At 45.5% G+C, this 14,881-nt stretch overlaps 1 protein-coding gene across 1 annotated transcript; it reads right to left on the reverse strand.

Annotated features, from left to right (window-relative positions):
- Nucleotides 1-368: 368 nt before the first annotated feature.
- F4822DRAFT_403358 (DUF1212-domain-containing protein) lies at nt 369-3,518 on the reverse strand. The gene is made up of 3 exons (XM_051458116.1): nt 1,564-3,518; nt 973-1,508; nt 369-911 (listed from the first exon to the last, which is right to left on the reverse strand). The coding sequence occupies exons 1-3, from the start codon at nt 3,257-3,259 to the stop codon at nt 756-758; spliced, it is 2,388 nt and encodes a 795-aa protein (XP_051314389.1). The 5' UTR covers nt 3,260-3,518; the 3' UTR covers nt 369-755.
- Nucleotides 3,519-14,881: the final 11,363 nt, after the last annotated feature.

Below are 14,881 nucleotides of genomic sequence, written 5' to 3' on the forward strand. Positions count from 1 at the left end.
GCGATATAATTTGGCGTGGAGGTACATTCATTTATAGAAAACCAATCCCTAGGGCGGAAATGGTGCTAGAAAGTACACAAGCGTTAAATAATTGCTCAATATACTCATCTAGAAACATGACATTGAGTGATTCGAATTATTAGTACTATTAAATATCGGGCGGGCTTGACTCAGTCGTCTAATTGAGACTGATATGAAATGGAGTGGCTCACGTTAGTCTTAGTAGGCGCGTTATCTGGGTTGATACTCGAATATCGCATCGTGCATGTATACTCCGTATATAGTGAAACACGTGGCTACTGACGTTCGACTTCAATTGGCGTTGCTCCGGAGGCCTAACTAATCATTCTGATTGTGAAGAGATATACATGCGGAATTCAGGGGTCACGACTCGAAAGGATCATGATCAATTCATGAAATACCTGTATTCAGGTTATTAAAATAGAACCGTAACTTTGTGCAACAAAGGAGCCTTGACGCCGTCGCATATGCTGATACCTCATATCACATGTCATAAGGGACCCCCTTCCGAGGTTCCACCTGTCGCCCCCGGCCGTGAGGCTATTTTCCTCCTCATTACCTCTATAATATGCCTCTATATGCTGTCCGCGGCGCCCTCTAACTCTATCGTCTATAACCAGATGATGTTTTGGAATTCAATACTCGCTTGCTTATTCGAAACAGTGCTTTTTCCCACGACACCAACGCCCGCGCCTAAACTGGAATTTGGTAACGGGGACAAACATCGTACAACTTTAGAGGGTCCATAACCCGCTTCGGCGTTTTCCAAGTGGATAAACTATCAGGGCGCTTAGGAATAGGCCCACGGTAATACCAATAGCGATTTGAATCATTGACGCGGCAACATTGAACACTATCGTATCCAGAGGCTGACCTTTGTCGATCGTGACCTAGCTGCGGTATTAGTAAATGATCATAAGAGGGCCAACAATTACGTAAACGAACACTTACAGTGCTAGTGCCATTGACGACTTCCGTAGAGTTGTTCAACTCATTTGCTGTGCTTAGTCCGCTTAACAAACTTCCTGTTGCTGCCAAGCCACTGGGCACCTGTACGAAAATAGCAGGCAAAAGAGCAGCAGCGGCTACACCATGCCTCAGTCTGGAATACAAATTGGCAAGCACACCAACCGTAAAAGCACCGAGTGTGTTGGCAATTTGTGGACTGGCCGCGAATTTGGGACTGCTGAAGAAGTTCACAATGTAACCGGCAAATGCTATGACGACCATCACGGGCATTTGCTTCCATTTTGCTTGGTTGACGAAGGCAAGACACATAGTAAAGAGTGGTACAAAGAAAAATCGGTAGTAGGTGGGTATCGGGTTTGGGCAACTCGTTGCTGAGGTAGCTTTGGGGTCCATCAAGCCGTAGAGTGCGGTTCCGACTGTAATGCCGAAACCAAGGAACAACGAATAGATGATCGCGTAAACCATACGGATAGAGCCGGGAACCAAAGCGCGGGACTGAAGTTCAAGAGCGGAACATACTGAAATATTGATTAGCTTTAATACGTCGGAATTTGGCGAGATTCCACGACTTACAGACGAACCATCCAGGGAGTATCAGCGCAATAGAGCTCTGAGCTAGCGCTGAAAAGCAAAACAGCTTTCCACCCTTAATACTGCCAAACGCTCTACTTAAGAAACTCGTTAAGACAGCTGCGGTTATTTCGAAAACGTTATTGTAAAGATCCGACCTCGGGGCAACGATAATCTGGAGGGTACCAACGAGACATCCCAGGAAGAAGCAAATCGGTAGGTCAATTAATTGCCCTTCGAAAGCAAATGGCGCGACCGTTGCACTTGCCAAGCCGAATACCAGAACTCTGAGCCAAGGATGGAACTTGTCCTTTTCATCCATCACCTTCGTCAGATTCTCAATCGCTTCTTCCAAGTCTATCTTATCGTGTAAAACCAGCTTGTATATCTCGTGAACGTCCCTGAGTTTTCCTAAATCAATTCCCTGGTTCGTGCGGACGATCTTCACCTCGGTGGTATGCGTAGAACGGTCATCGAAGGATATGATCATACAACCGGGCAAGTAAAGAAATTGGCCATCGATCTCAAGAACTCTTGCCGTCATTCTCAAATACTCCTCCAGACGGTGCGTTGGTGCCCCAAATAACATAAGTGCCTTACACATTTTGATGATGTATTTTTGACGAGTTAGTGTCTCCGCAATATGCATCGTGATGCGAATTTCATCCTCCATTCGTGGCCGACCAAAGCTCAATATTCGTCCGCTGGGGCTTCGTCGATGTTTGGGTCGTTTTGGCTTGGAATTGGCCGCCGTCGGTCCGCTGACGCCGGCACTAGCAAGACGTGCAGATGCTTCCACCAGGTTGGCTAATGTATCCTGAGAACGATTCTTCTCATACCACTTTCTTCGGTTCGGCGTCGTAGCACCAGAAGAACCCGGTGTGGTGAATTCACTTCCCTGCTCGGACTTCCGGCTATGTGGATAGTTAGGAGAATGAGCATGGCTACTCTCCGGCGGCTTATACAGCTTTAGGAGATTTGATAAGACACTAGGGCGATACTCGGATGGTGGCGATATATAAAGTTCGTGTTTTGGTCCATCAATGGGTGTGAGTTGCCCAGAACTTAGGGCCGTGCTGGCCGTTGGAGCTTGGTATATCCTATGGGGGTTCCTTTGGGTATGAGATCGGACGAGATTATATGCCTCGGTTTTCAGGGCGCGCTGTTCATCCGATGGGCTCTTTGAGGCATCTCCATTCCCGTTCATATCGGGAACCTGCATGGCGAATTCGTCCAGAGCTACATTGCCATATCCTGGAATCATATCACCAGGAGTGCCACTATTCACCGTCTCGGCTTCCGAATCCAAGGATGTCCTCGTCGATCCAGGAGCAGATTGTGAGTAGGAACCTAATAAGGTAGCAGCCACTTGCTGAGCCCGTTCCTGCGCAGCATACGCCGACATCGCTTTCTCGGAAGCGGGATCATCGTTGTCGATAGACTCGGGAATACTAGTGACCGAATTATAGGAATTCCCGCGTAAAACTGAAGGTCGTGGCCTGGATATACTTGAGAGACCTGACTGATCTAGGTGAAACTGTGGGGGTTCGACTCCGGCGATACTGTTGAACCTTACTCGGCCTTTCTCTTTCTTCGCTCCGGCATTGAGGTCAGGCGAGGCTGGACTTTGGGGTTCCTCGGCGGGAGGAGTTGAGGTCGCACTAACATCGATGCGAGGCGTCCCTGGCGTTTTATCCATGCCGACTGAATCTAGGGGCAGGTGAAATAGGTAAAAATTAAGAACGAGGGACCTGGCGCAAAAAGGGGGGTTTGGGAGTTTAAAAAAAGATATAAAAAGGACAACGTGCAATTCAAAACAAAAAACGTATGTCCACCGGAAGCGCTGTCGGAATAGGTACGATGACTACCCAGTCCTAGCGAAACTCTACAATTTATTCAGTGCGAAATGGCGAAGGGAGAGAAAGTAAACCGTTATTTTTGGTTAAGTTTAACAGGTAATCAGTAAAGTTAGAAAGGGATTGACGAAAATTTCGAGTATCCGATGCAAGGCCCAGACTGTACAATCGGAGAAGGTGGTCTTACAATGGTGTAGAGAAGCGAACGATGAGGAGGGATGGAGACAAAGAAGGATGGGAATAGATCGAACGACGATTTGATTGTGAGTGTAAGTGGGATTTGAGATTGTGACTATGACAAAACGACAAAAAAAGAGTCCACCAAGGGCACTAAGGTCAGGCAGGAACAACCAGACAAGCAGACAAGGTAAACCCAGGATAGAACAGGCCCAGGAAGAACAAGCAGACAAGGTAGGTCTCTCGTTGAACAAAGCGGAAAGCACGAGAAGGGCTGGTCCAGAATTTAATAAACTGGGGACTTGGGAACTTAGACCGATCCTGAAAGTAAGAAGAGAGGGGGCACGATGGGCACGATGGGGGACGGATGAGTGGGTTTTTGCATTGCAAAAGTATGTATCGTATTATACAATAACGGCCCGGTTTGTACTCTGCTACTTTCTTTAACATGAGCATCGTGACGCGCAACATTGTATATCGTATCCCATGTACGTACAATGCCGTGTGGGTTGGATAAAACGGATACGGAGAGATACAATACCTTATGTTAGTCTTGTATATCCTTGATCAATGCTCAATGGTCAATGATCAATGCGAGCTTCGCATAAACGGTACAATCGAGTATGGGAAATGTTGTAAATGTTGTAAATGTCGTAAAATGGTGCATGGTGGTGACAACCGAGTGGGCCTCTTCCTTCTTACACCATACACGTACACAGACACACACACGCACCACTTACACTCACCCTCATATACGTACACTCTCTCATCATAAACCCGCAACACAAACACATTAACTCACTTGCCCGCTCGCTCGCATATACATACACACATACACACACACACTATACATATGTGTGTGTGTGTGCGATAACGGGCCGATGTAGAGCGCTTGGGTGCTTAAACAGTTGGTCCGTCATGTTGCTTCGGATTGGACGTTGATAGAACTACCGGCAGAACAACTTCATATGGATAACGTGCGATGAACAACAAGGTTGCTCATGAAGTGCGACCTTTCGGTGGCCAGCCGAGCCCGGCCAAGGATAGTGAGGGCGATCCCCCTTCCTTATCTCGTTGGGACTCCACCTGGGCACCGTCGAAGAAAAAAAAAAACGAGAAGGACCTGGCGATTTGACGATCCAGACCTCGATTAAGAGGGACCCGTCATCTAGTTGGGTGGAGCGGTGAGAGCTACTAATGGCCCGTAGTGTCGTGTTCTGACGTAGATTTTGGTTGGTAGAACTGGTTAGGTCTGGTAAAGTCTGGTAGGCTTGGTATGGGTAACGGATAGCTTGGTTAAGGTAGGGGAGGGAGGTAGGGGTGGTGGGAGACAAGGGAGGGATGTTTCTTTGAGATGATACGGCGCGGTAGGACATTGGTTAGGACGTTTTGGTTATCCATAATCCCATAATGTCTGATTATGGATGTCTGCCTGGTACATACGATACTGTACCTTACTTAATGGAGAAGAACAAGACAAGAAAAAAAAATAGGTACATCTACGGGATGTACATACATATACATATGTATATGCTAATGTAGGTAAGGTGATGTAGTGTAATGTAAAGCAGTAGACGATCGAAAAGTAGGTATTATGTGGTATAATGTGGGACGGATGATGATATGCTGTAAGAACTAAAATGTACAGTACACTACAAAAAGAGAAGAGATAGGTGACGGTGATGGTAGTGTGGTCGGTGTTGTGTCGTGTAGTTGTGTAGCATCTGTACATCTTCCATTTATCAATCATCTTGTCATCCTGTCATCGTGGACATCCAGGACATCTCAGCTGCGTTGTGGATCAGTGGATCGAATCTGTTTCCTTTTTCGCGCGGCCAAGGATTAAGCTTCTCGTCCTCTCCTAGCATTTGTTTAAAGGTATGCAGACGGATTGGCTGGTCCGACCCTTGGCTTTCTGTACGTATAGATTAAGAATAGACAACCTCCCGGTAGTGAAACAGGGACGGCAGAGCCGCAGGGGCAGGTTCTGCAAGTGGACTGCATGGAAGAAAAAGAAGAGAAGCAAGGAGGGGCGGGGGGCGACGATTGGGAATTTTTTGCTGAAATTTCACATGCGCGCGCGGGATGGTTCTCAATGGGTACCTCTTTAATTGTACCTAGGTATCCTAGTATCCTGGTATCCTGGTATCTAGGTACCCAATGGACCATCGATTGTACCGTGCAATGCCGGCTCGGGTTGATTGGAGCGGTTCATGGATTTGCGAATTTGATTCGTTGAGACCCGCGACAAACCCCTTCCCCTTCTAGGAAATTTCGAGAAGAAAAATGACGCCTGCGGCTGCCAGCGGCTGCAGCGGGACGAGTATTCGCAGTACGACCCTGCCAAATTAAGACAAAGTTTCTTCTTTGTGCCTGCCTCCTAAATGCCATTTATGATTTACCAAAAGACAATATCCATTGTTGTGGTATGTAGAGACACACAGGAAGGTACGAGTCAATATTGTTTTCTTCTATTTAGCGGGCTATTGCGATGCTCCCTATTTCGTTCATTCTTCTTTCCCTCTCTCTAAGATTAAAGTGCGTACATTTAATCTATCCCTCGTTCGGATCACTACGGCAAGAACCATAGAACTAACTCACAGCTAGAACGTTCGGGATACCCTACTAAGGTTAGCGTCGATTCCTTTTGACGCGTCAATCATGACCTAAGCTTTCTAACTTATCCCCAATTATTTCTTGTTTCTCCTTCATGCCTGCCCGCACAGCCTACCTACATATCTACATACTTTACATAGGTAAGTAAAGCCAGCTGCGAGTGGATCGTTGCAGCTGTTCGCAGATAAGGTTCAGGGTTAAAAAGGGAATATCAATTGTCAAGTAGCACAACTAGTAGGACTAGTTACATGGATTCTGCATATAGTATCGTCAAATATCCACTTTAAGATGCTCAATTCAAGCATGATGATATCACATTTAAACCAAAAACACACCGTTTCGACCCCATCCTACCATTTATCACTACGGCGTTGCGGACGTTGCGGGACACTGCCCCCAACTTGTCTTCCCATCGGTCGTATTCCGTGATCGTAACTAATACATACAATCGATACCTCGACACCTACGTACGACAAAAACAAACAAATAACCATAAACAAAACAATCCTAACCGGCATTGACAAGTAATTTGCTTCTCCTCACTTGTGGTGGTATACAGTTCCGTCTCCTCCGCAGCTAAGATCCAGTTGTCCAGTGGTCTCATAGGCGTGACAAACAAGTATCCAACTCTTGTTCGACTGTACTTTGACCGTACCACTCCATCCTGCTCCTCTTGCTCCATCATGATACCAAGCTCCGATCATTACCCCAGACGTCTACTTTGTGGAGTGACAATATTGCACACACGACATTTACACAGATCACCTGCCTTGCCTACGTACATATTTTTACATACATGTTGACATAGCTACTACAGATTAAACAGGTACCACTAGCCAAGCATTTCTTCAGTTCACAACACCCGGTTCCGCGACCTGCGATGTTGATCAGCCGCCAGGCGAGTGCATCGCGACATGCACGGCATCGCACTACACGTTACGGATGACTAACTTACCGCATATAGTGCATATAGTACATACGGTACATGTACCTAACCTAGGTACGACGCACACAATCGCTTTACGCCGCCTGTTTGGTGACGCCAAATTGGGCCAGCGGCAGCCTACGGCCGACCACTGCCGACGGGTGTAGCCCAATAGTCAGACCCGGAGGCGCACAACCTTGTTCAATGGACACTAGTCCTCTTTCTAACACCTCGTGTGATACTTCCAGGCCTCTCGACACCATCACCCATCATCTCTTAACCAAGTCACGATATAATTTACCACCGCGGTGCCTTGCGCCGTCCGTGCAGCCACGCTCCACTGTCTTAGGCCTTTGTGCCTTTTTGTCTTTCTTCCGAGTCAGGTAGTCAGTCAGATGCGCAGGATTTCGTACTACTGCTTTAAGACCATTTCTTGCCAAAGGTCCAATCAGAATCGCCAATGTGCCGGCGCTGCCGAATCATTGGGACTTAGAACAGGACCTTAGGTCTCTCCGAGGTGCCTTCATCAGTTGTCACGTTTCCACGGTCAAGACATTGCCGGATCTCATTGAAAATGAACCCCGGAAAAAGGCACTCCAACCATGTAATCGTTTCAGTCGCGGGGATTATCGCATTGCCACGTTGTCACCACTACTTCATTGACGTCGGAGTTGGAGGTTTCTCGCCTCTTCTGCCCCAAGTTCCCCTCCTTCAGTTTCAAGTAATTGACATAGTAATATGCCAGAATGAGCTTGCTGCAGAACTTGGCTTCCGCATCACCAAGACTCAATAACGTATATGAAATCCGAATGGGCACCGTCACCGTCACCGTTTTCGATGTCGACGTATTCTCATCGGATAAGCCCCTCCGTGATGAGGAATAGCTCCTCATGCATCCCGTACCAATATTCCGAGAACGCTCGGCGCCTTTGGTGGGACCTTGAATCCAGTATTGCCTATGCGACTATCCAGTCAAAGCTAAAACACCTCATCCACAGAGGCAAACGCGTGGGATGAGTTGACACTCAATACCTGCGAGAACCATCATCCGGTCACAGCATACTATCCGCCCTCCAAATTCAAAACTCCACTCAACTACTTAGGTAGGTAGGTAGGTAAATAAGCTAGGCACGAAGTTAATTGGGGGGAAGATGGGGGGTTCGTGTTGACATAGCCACAGCCGTCACGATACCACAGCGTTCGCAATCAACGACCGTAATATCTGCCAACATAATCGCAAATGAGATTTAAGTAGCCGAAGATACTCAAGGAACGACTCTTTCCGATAGATTTAGACGACGACACTCTAATTCTTTAAGAATGATCGACATTTGCAATATTCAGACAATACTAGGCTATCTAAGATAACTCGAGTATCAGATTCAACCTAAGATCTAGTGACGAAGGAACGTAGCAATGTAGTTACACGAGGCGTATGAGTAAGGTACGAAAAAAGACACACCCCTCCCCCATGGACGGTCTAGGCGAGCTGCAAGTCACTCTTGGCCGCTATGGCAAATGCAATTCCCGGCGAGAAGTTTCCTATCCATTATAGTTCTCGGTTGTAGTGCCTGAAGCACATTGTCGAACCGAATATTGCGAACATACTGCCAGCGCAGACATATGAAACGTGTGGTCAACGTTACTCTACCCGCAGAAGTATGGTGTGGCTAGCTGACAAAACAAAATGGGAAACTGGAAGCGGGAGCCATCAGCGTAGCAACGGTATGAAGATCTCTATGCAAGATCAAAATCTTGCCACGTATTGGATGGTTCGCCACTATGTCTTCTTTTGAGGTGCTGTAGGCACAGTCCAGTAAGGAACAATCCCTTTTAAACTGCATCGACGAATATCCGACAATAATTCGCGAACCGTATGAACGCCATGTTCGAAAGAGGGTAGCTACAGATCTTGATGGACACCCGGAAGCATCTCGCATCCCAATTTGTCCGGAAGCAGACGACCGTTGCAGAAAAGCAACCGTAAGAAGTAATGGCTGGTCTCGGATGGCTACCTTAACAATACAAATATCAATCGAAGAAAGAGTTTCCGCGGACCGGAAGAATTATAGATAATAGAAATACTCTACTTACTCACGAAGGTTGCTTAGAATCATTAAGTTCTTATGAAGACAACAAGCCTTCTCTAGCCATTCTGTCGTGCAACCATCTTTCTACTCAAAGGATCGAGCCACAGATAAGGTGAACCAACATTTAAAAATGCTCCCAGTGGGTGTAGATAATTGAGTGTGATCCTCAACAACTGTAAGGTGCGAAAAGCTCCGGAGACGGCGTCAGATCAGATAATCACATGTTTCCGGTTCCAGATATAATAGAAAACATTAATCTTTTAATTTGGACATATAGGACTCCCCTTGGGCGCCAATAGGGGAGAACCACTTAGGATTGTTCTTTTTGTGTGTGCATCTCGCTTGCCCGCTCTACTTAATGGTATGGAACCGCAACCCTCATTGCATCCATTAATATGGGGGAGGGCTACCAAAAATTCGATGCTAAAACGTGAGTGGTCTACTTATAGTGAATTATATCCCGAGCGTGGCAAAGCGGCTACCGTACCATTCCTTCAGTGATTCTATCCGCGACACTTACGAAAGGACCTGGTAAATCGTGGTATGGTTGGTCGTTGGGCGTCGGTCTGGACCTGGGATCGCTCAGAATGATGACAACACTGCAATCACTACATGTTTCCTATCTAGGTGATCAGCATACAGACGTCACCAATTGAACAAATGTGAATAACAACGTGTGTGTTTGAATGAGATCGAGTTAGCTGGTGTGGTCAGTTTTATCTCGGCTCTTGCTAGTCTAGAGCGTAGTGAAAAGGAAGTTGTCGATCGCCAGCTCGCGAGGTGGTGATGGCTTAGTCTGTATTGTAGGAGCTTGGCGATTCCTTCGTAGGTGAAAAATCTTATGATGTTAATAGTTATAATAGTATTATTAACAGCGAGAACTCTACACCGCAGGAAGGATCACTCAAAACCCCTCATTCGAACACAAAACGGCGCCTAGATTGAACCGGCAAATACCTCCAAGTGATTTATATGAGTAGCGGTAAAGCTAGCCGACAAAAGCGACATTGTAATAGGGGGGTGAATTTCGTTCTACGACTGCACAGAATTCCGGTTTCAACAACGTCTACGATTGAGGGATATAGGAAAAAATTCCCAGATATGGCATACATCGGTTCTATATCCTTTTACGGCTACTAAACTTAAGGCTATTAAAATGCTCTCGTTTTGCTGTCTACTAAATTGAGATTATTGTGGTTTATTAAATTAAGGGGGGATAAAAGGGGGGTTCAGGTCATCACCTCCCATGGAAACATTGAAGCATCTAGAATGAATTAACTCACATTCGACAGATTTAATATTGGTATAATCAATGGAAGGTAAGCAATCAGTGAGCACGTTCTCACATTGATAGAAACTTGGATAATGAATTGGTATATTCACTTTATAGACTCTCGTGGTAAGAATATTAAACTCGATATGTATTTGATATTTCCATCCTCAAAAGCTGTAGAGGCAGAAACAATATATCCAACAGCGGTACCGGCATCTCTACCGACTGGAACCCCAGACCTCATGCGCCACACTAGCTGGCCTTGGAGGTTAGCCGCTGATTGCTGTGTTTCAAATCTCGACACTCTAGCCACACCCAAGGAACCGTTCTAAAACGATACGAAGTAGTCGATTGAGCTCATCCCAGTCTCAATGATCCCGCCTCCCTATTATTAATTTTCCTCATCCCATACCTAGGTAATTCTACAGTATCTGCCTCGCTATAGTTCTAAGGGTCTGGGTCGTTGGACCCGGCTAGACGACGTACGATGCCCCGGAACCCTACTCTATGAAGTAACAGCTAGATAGCGTAGCTCCTACTTAAAGTATTAGTCTCACCTTTTGCTTTACCTGGTTTTCTTTTTTGTACACATAGCTTCCTTACACTCCTCTTTCTCCCTTTTAGCAGGTAATATTCAACATCTAAACTATGACTCTTCCTATTCGAGACTCGGGCAATTGGCTATAACTACTCTAACGACTTGTCTTCGGTGAAGCAAGCCAGTGTTTTTGGTGGGTTGACTACATATCTCATTTCTAACTATAAAAAACCAAAGGGAACCAGTAATCATCTTAAAATAGACATACTGTAAGCCGAGTACCGGCCAACTAATTAAATCGAGATAATACTATAAATCAACAAGATAACTATATAAAAAGAAGATACGGTTTTTGTTAATACTAAGTCGCCTTCCTATCTTAGGAGTTAGGTACCTAGGTACTAAACATATTCTAACAATTATTACACACACATAGATAGGTAACTGAGCCAACACCACCATAGAAGCCATTGGTAGATATGTAATACAAATTGATAGATTAAATATGAGAATAACCACGGTAGCGATGGTATTTTGAGCCTCGGGGGCTGCGAATTGTAGTTACTACACCGAAATCGAAAAGGGGAAACGCCCCGCAGCCAAAACTTGGTAGAAGGATTCGGATCTGGGGATCACAACCAACAATCTCGAATTACTTGGAGAATACCTTGGCGCCTCATTGGTGGTTCTCTATATTTAAGCAAGGGTTAAATGCAGGTTCCCATTTTCCCTTTCGTGTCAATGGTTCTATATTCTCCTATGTAGGTGCGAAGGATTCGTGCATAGACTATACCCCATGGGGGAAATGGCTCTGGAATTCAATATCCGATTGATTCTATTCAGGCCTCAATTGGGTACCGTGGTATGCGCCGGTTGCAGGACGCTATGCGGGCTCACGTACATGAGAACCAAGATGTTGATACTCTTATAATGACTTCGTTCTTACGTATGTTCAATGCTAATGGCTGATGGACGTCTTAGTATTCTCCTAACTGCTCTCAATAGGCTGGCTTCATCTAGCTAGATAACTATAGTCGCCTGCTATGACAATGTTGAGACCGTTGAACTCAGCCTCCTAGCCTTCTTGCGCTAAAAGATGTGCTCTAATTGAGGGAGGAGAGCATATAGTACTCGTAAAGTTTTTACGAAATTGTAGGGTAATGATATTAGTGAGTACGATACTCTAACCTAGATTATAAATCTTGCTTAAAGCTACATACGTTATTTCCTAGTGTCGGGCTGTCGCTCGAGCTTGTTACGCGAATGGTTTAGCAGATATTTTGGAGACGACCATATTCATTAAATAATAATTATCGAGTGGACTTGACGAAGCCTAGTTCATGTCGTCGTATCTCTTAAGGTTGACTGTTGCGAGTCATGATACCTATAAATCGAATAGATATGCCATTTGATCACGCTTTTGGATTGGTAGCGGGACTGTCTGCGAAGATTAGGTACCAAAACTTGATATTCCTCCAATAACCACTGTCACGTAACTAGGGATAAGGACAATCGGCTTCGGGTATTGCACATCATGGTCTGGGTTTGTCTATCGCTACTAGCTGGCGCCTACCTGCGGGGCTTGTTTAGTTCATTGAAGTCGTAAACCGTTGTTCCTGATTGCTGAACTCGCCCCCAGTGAGTCATGGGAATATGAGTTTGATAGGATCCCGTGATTGTACTAGGGATAGGAAGACTATCAAATTGCCTATACAATTGGGAGGAGTATCAGTAGGGATACTCGTCGCAGTGGCCCGAGGGGGTTCAGTGTCAGAATATCGTATTCGTAGTCCGAAGATAGATTCGTAAATCGACTAATCGTCGAATAACCCTTGCAATGGGCTTGTCCAGACCTTTTTTTGATCGGGTCATGACGTCGGAAGGGCTAGCTAGCCTACAAATGACCCTTTGACATTATTTGTCTTTCGAGGTTTACTTTCTAACTCGGCGATAGAAGTAAACCTGGGGTCGAGATGGACTAGATGAATCGTTCATGGGTCAATGAAGGGAAAGGCTGACACGAACTACGTGGAAACATCTTGTAGGGCTTAGTATCAGATGTTGGTTGCTGTAAGGGACTCAACTTATTAGCTGCTGCCACCGGGCCATGACAATGAGTGGCTGGAAGGGACCGGGAGATCATCTGAATTGAAACGGTGTCATGTTGGCAATGGTCTAGAATATATACTATTAATAGAACTTGACTTAGGAAGAATAGCAGTCTCGTCCCTAGTTTGTGAGAACCATTGTAGTGGGAGGAGCCCATGAACTTGGTGTCATTGAAGGGGCCGTGTGTTACGATTGGCGTGGTTAACTTCGTCTGTGGGGAAGGCCGCAAACTCGATAAAAACGGCGGAGGGAACGTCGAACGCGTAATTCGTCATTGTCAAGGTTGGGGAAACATACTATTGACAAAGCATCTCCAACACCTTAATGTGTCGGTTCTGGTTAGGCTTTGTCATATGAAAGAGTAAAAAGTAGACATTGCAATTAAATCAAAACGGTGAATTTATGAATTGGTGGTAGAAGTGGCCCTGAATAGAGGGTGGGAAACTACTTGGGTATGTTTGCTCGTAGCGAGAAAAAACTGCATATGTATAGGTGGTTTGTCATATTTGATGGAGAGAGGTAGATGTCGCAGGTTAATGATCTACGATGTCAATTCGGATCGGCCGAGCTGAAGAAAGCTCGCCTTGTTATGTAATCACGTGCTAGAGAAACTCCGAAGCTTCGTGTTGTCTGACTGGGTTCTGACTGGGTAAGCTGCCCACGAGCTCGGATCGTATACTAGCTCCAACTTTGGACTAGCATTAGGCGAATGTAACCGAGCGACCTCTTAAAGCGGTTAGGCCAGGGGTAAACCAAGATCTAAACCAGACTAGTATCTAAGTAGTGAGTACTTTCTAGTTCCTTGGCCTTTTTACAGCGGTCATGTCACCGTTCTGGCAAGCACTTCACCGAACTAGCACGCCTGACAGCTCCAGGCTTATATCTCACCCCAAGGCTATAGAATACTACACAACAATCAATTGATGATGAAATAGGTCAAGACAAGTAAATGAAAGTAGCTATAGTACCATATTGTAATATATAGTAATGTTGATAATTAAAAATGCAATATGCTTATGTAGTACCGACAAGTTGAACGTCGCAAATCACCGTGGGTTGAAACACGTGGGATCGACAATTCAATTTTATGCGGCGATTATGTTTTGGGACGTCCGGACGTCTCGCAAAAGTCTTGTCGCTTCAGAAGTTCATAATACCTATTGCAATTGCGCAGCTGAAAAAGTTTAGATGTGGATATCTTGTCATGTATAATTCATACCTAGGTGTTTGTTGATAGGTAAACATTGTTCAAAGCCCAACACGAAGGAATAGGCTAATGCATAGCGGGAGTTCCGACAACTGCATGCTGAGAGGTTCGGGTTGATTCCGTAGGATCGTAAGTGCTGTGATAAGAGAGGACCTGGATCATAATGATAGGATAACAAAATGTTATGTTATGAGGGGCAGGGTCGAGTCGCAAAACCGGGGAGGGCCTCTTCATAATAAACATTTTAAGGACCTTTTTCGATATCCCTTGCACACATTTTGTGCCGCAGATATGCTGGAGTTTGCGGGCGACCCGTCAGATACCAAGCTAGGTAGCTTCTGCGAATCGCAACTGAGCCGATTGGTAGAAGAATTCTTTACAATCACGGTGCATTGCGCATTGCAGCACATGCAGCTTGGCTTGATTGATTGATTGATTGAAGCCTGATATTATTGCATCTCGAAACATTGTACCCCCAAAAGAGAGGATATCATGATATGATGTGATAGATTGAATATGATATCGATATT

This window comes from Hypoxylon trugodes (genome assembly GCF_022578975.1).
Source record: "Hypoxylon trugodes strain CBS 135444 unplaced genomic scaffold F4822scaffold_5, whole genome shotgun sequence".
NCBI classification, from domain to species: Eukaryota; Fungi; Ascomycota; class Sordariomycetes; order Xylariales; family Hypoxylaceae; genus Hypoxylon; species Hypoxylon trugodes.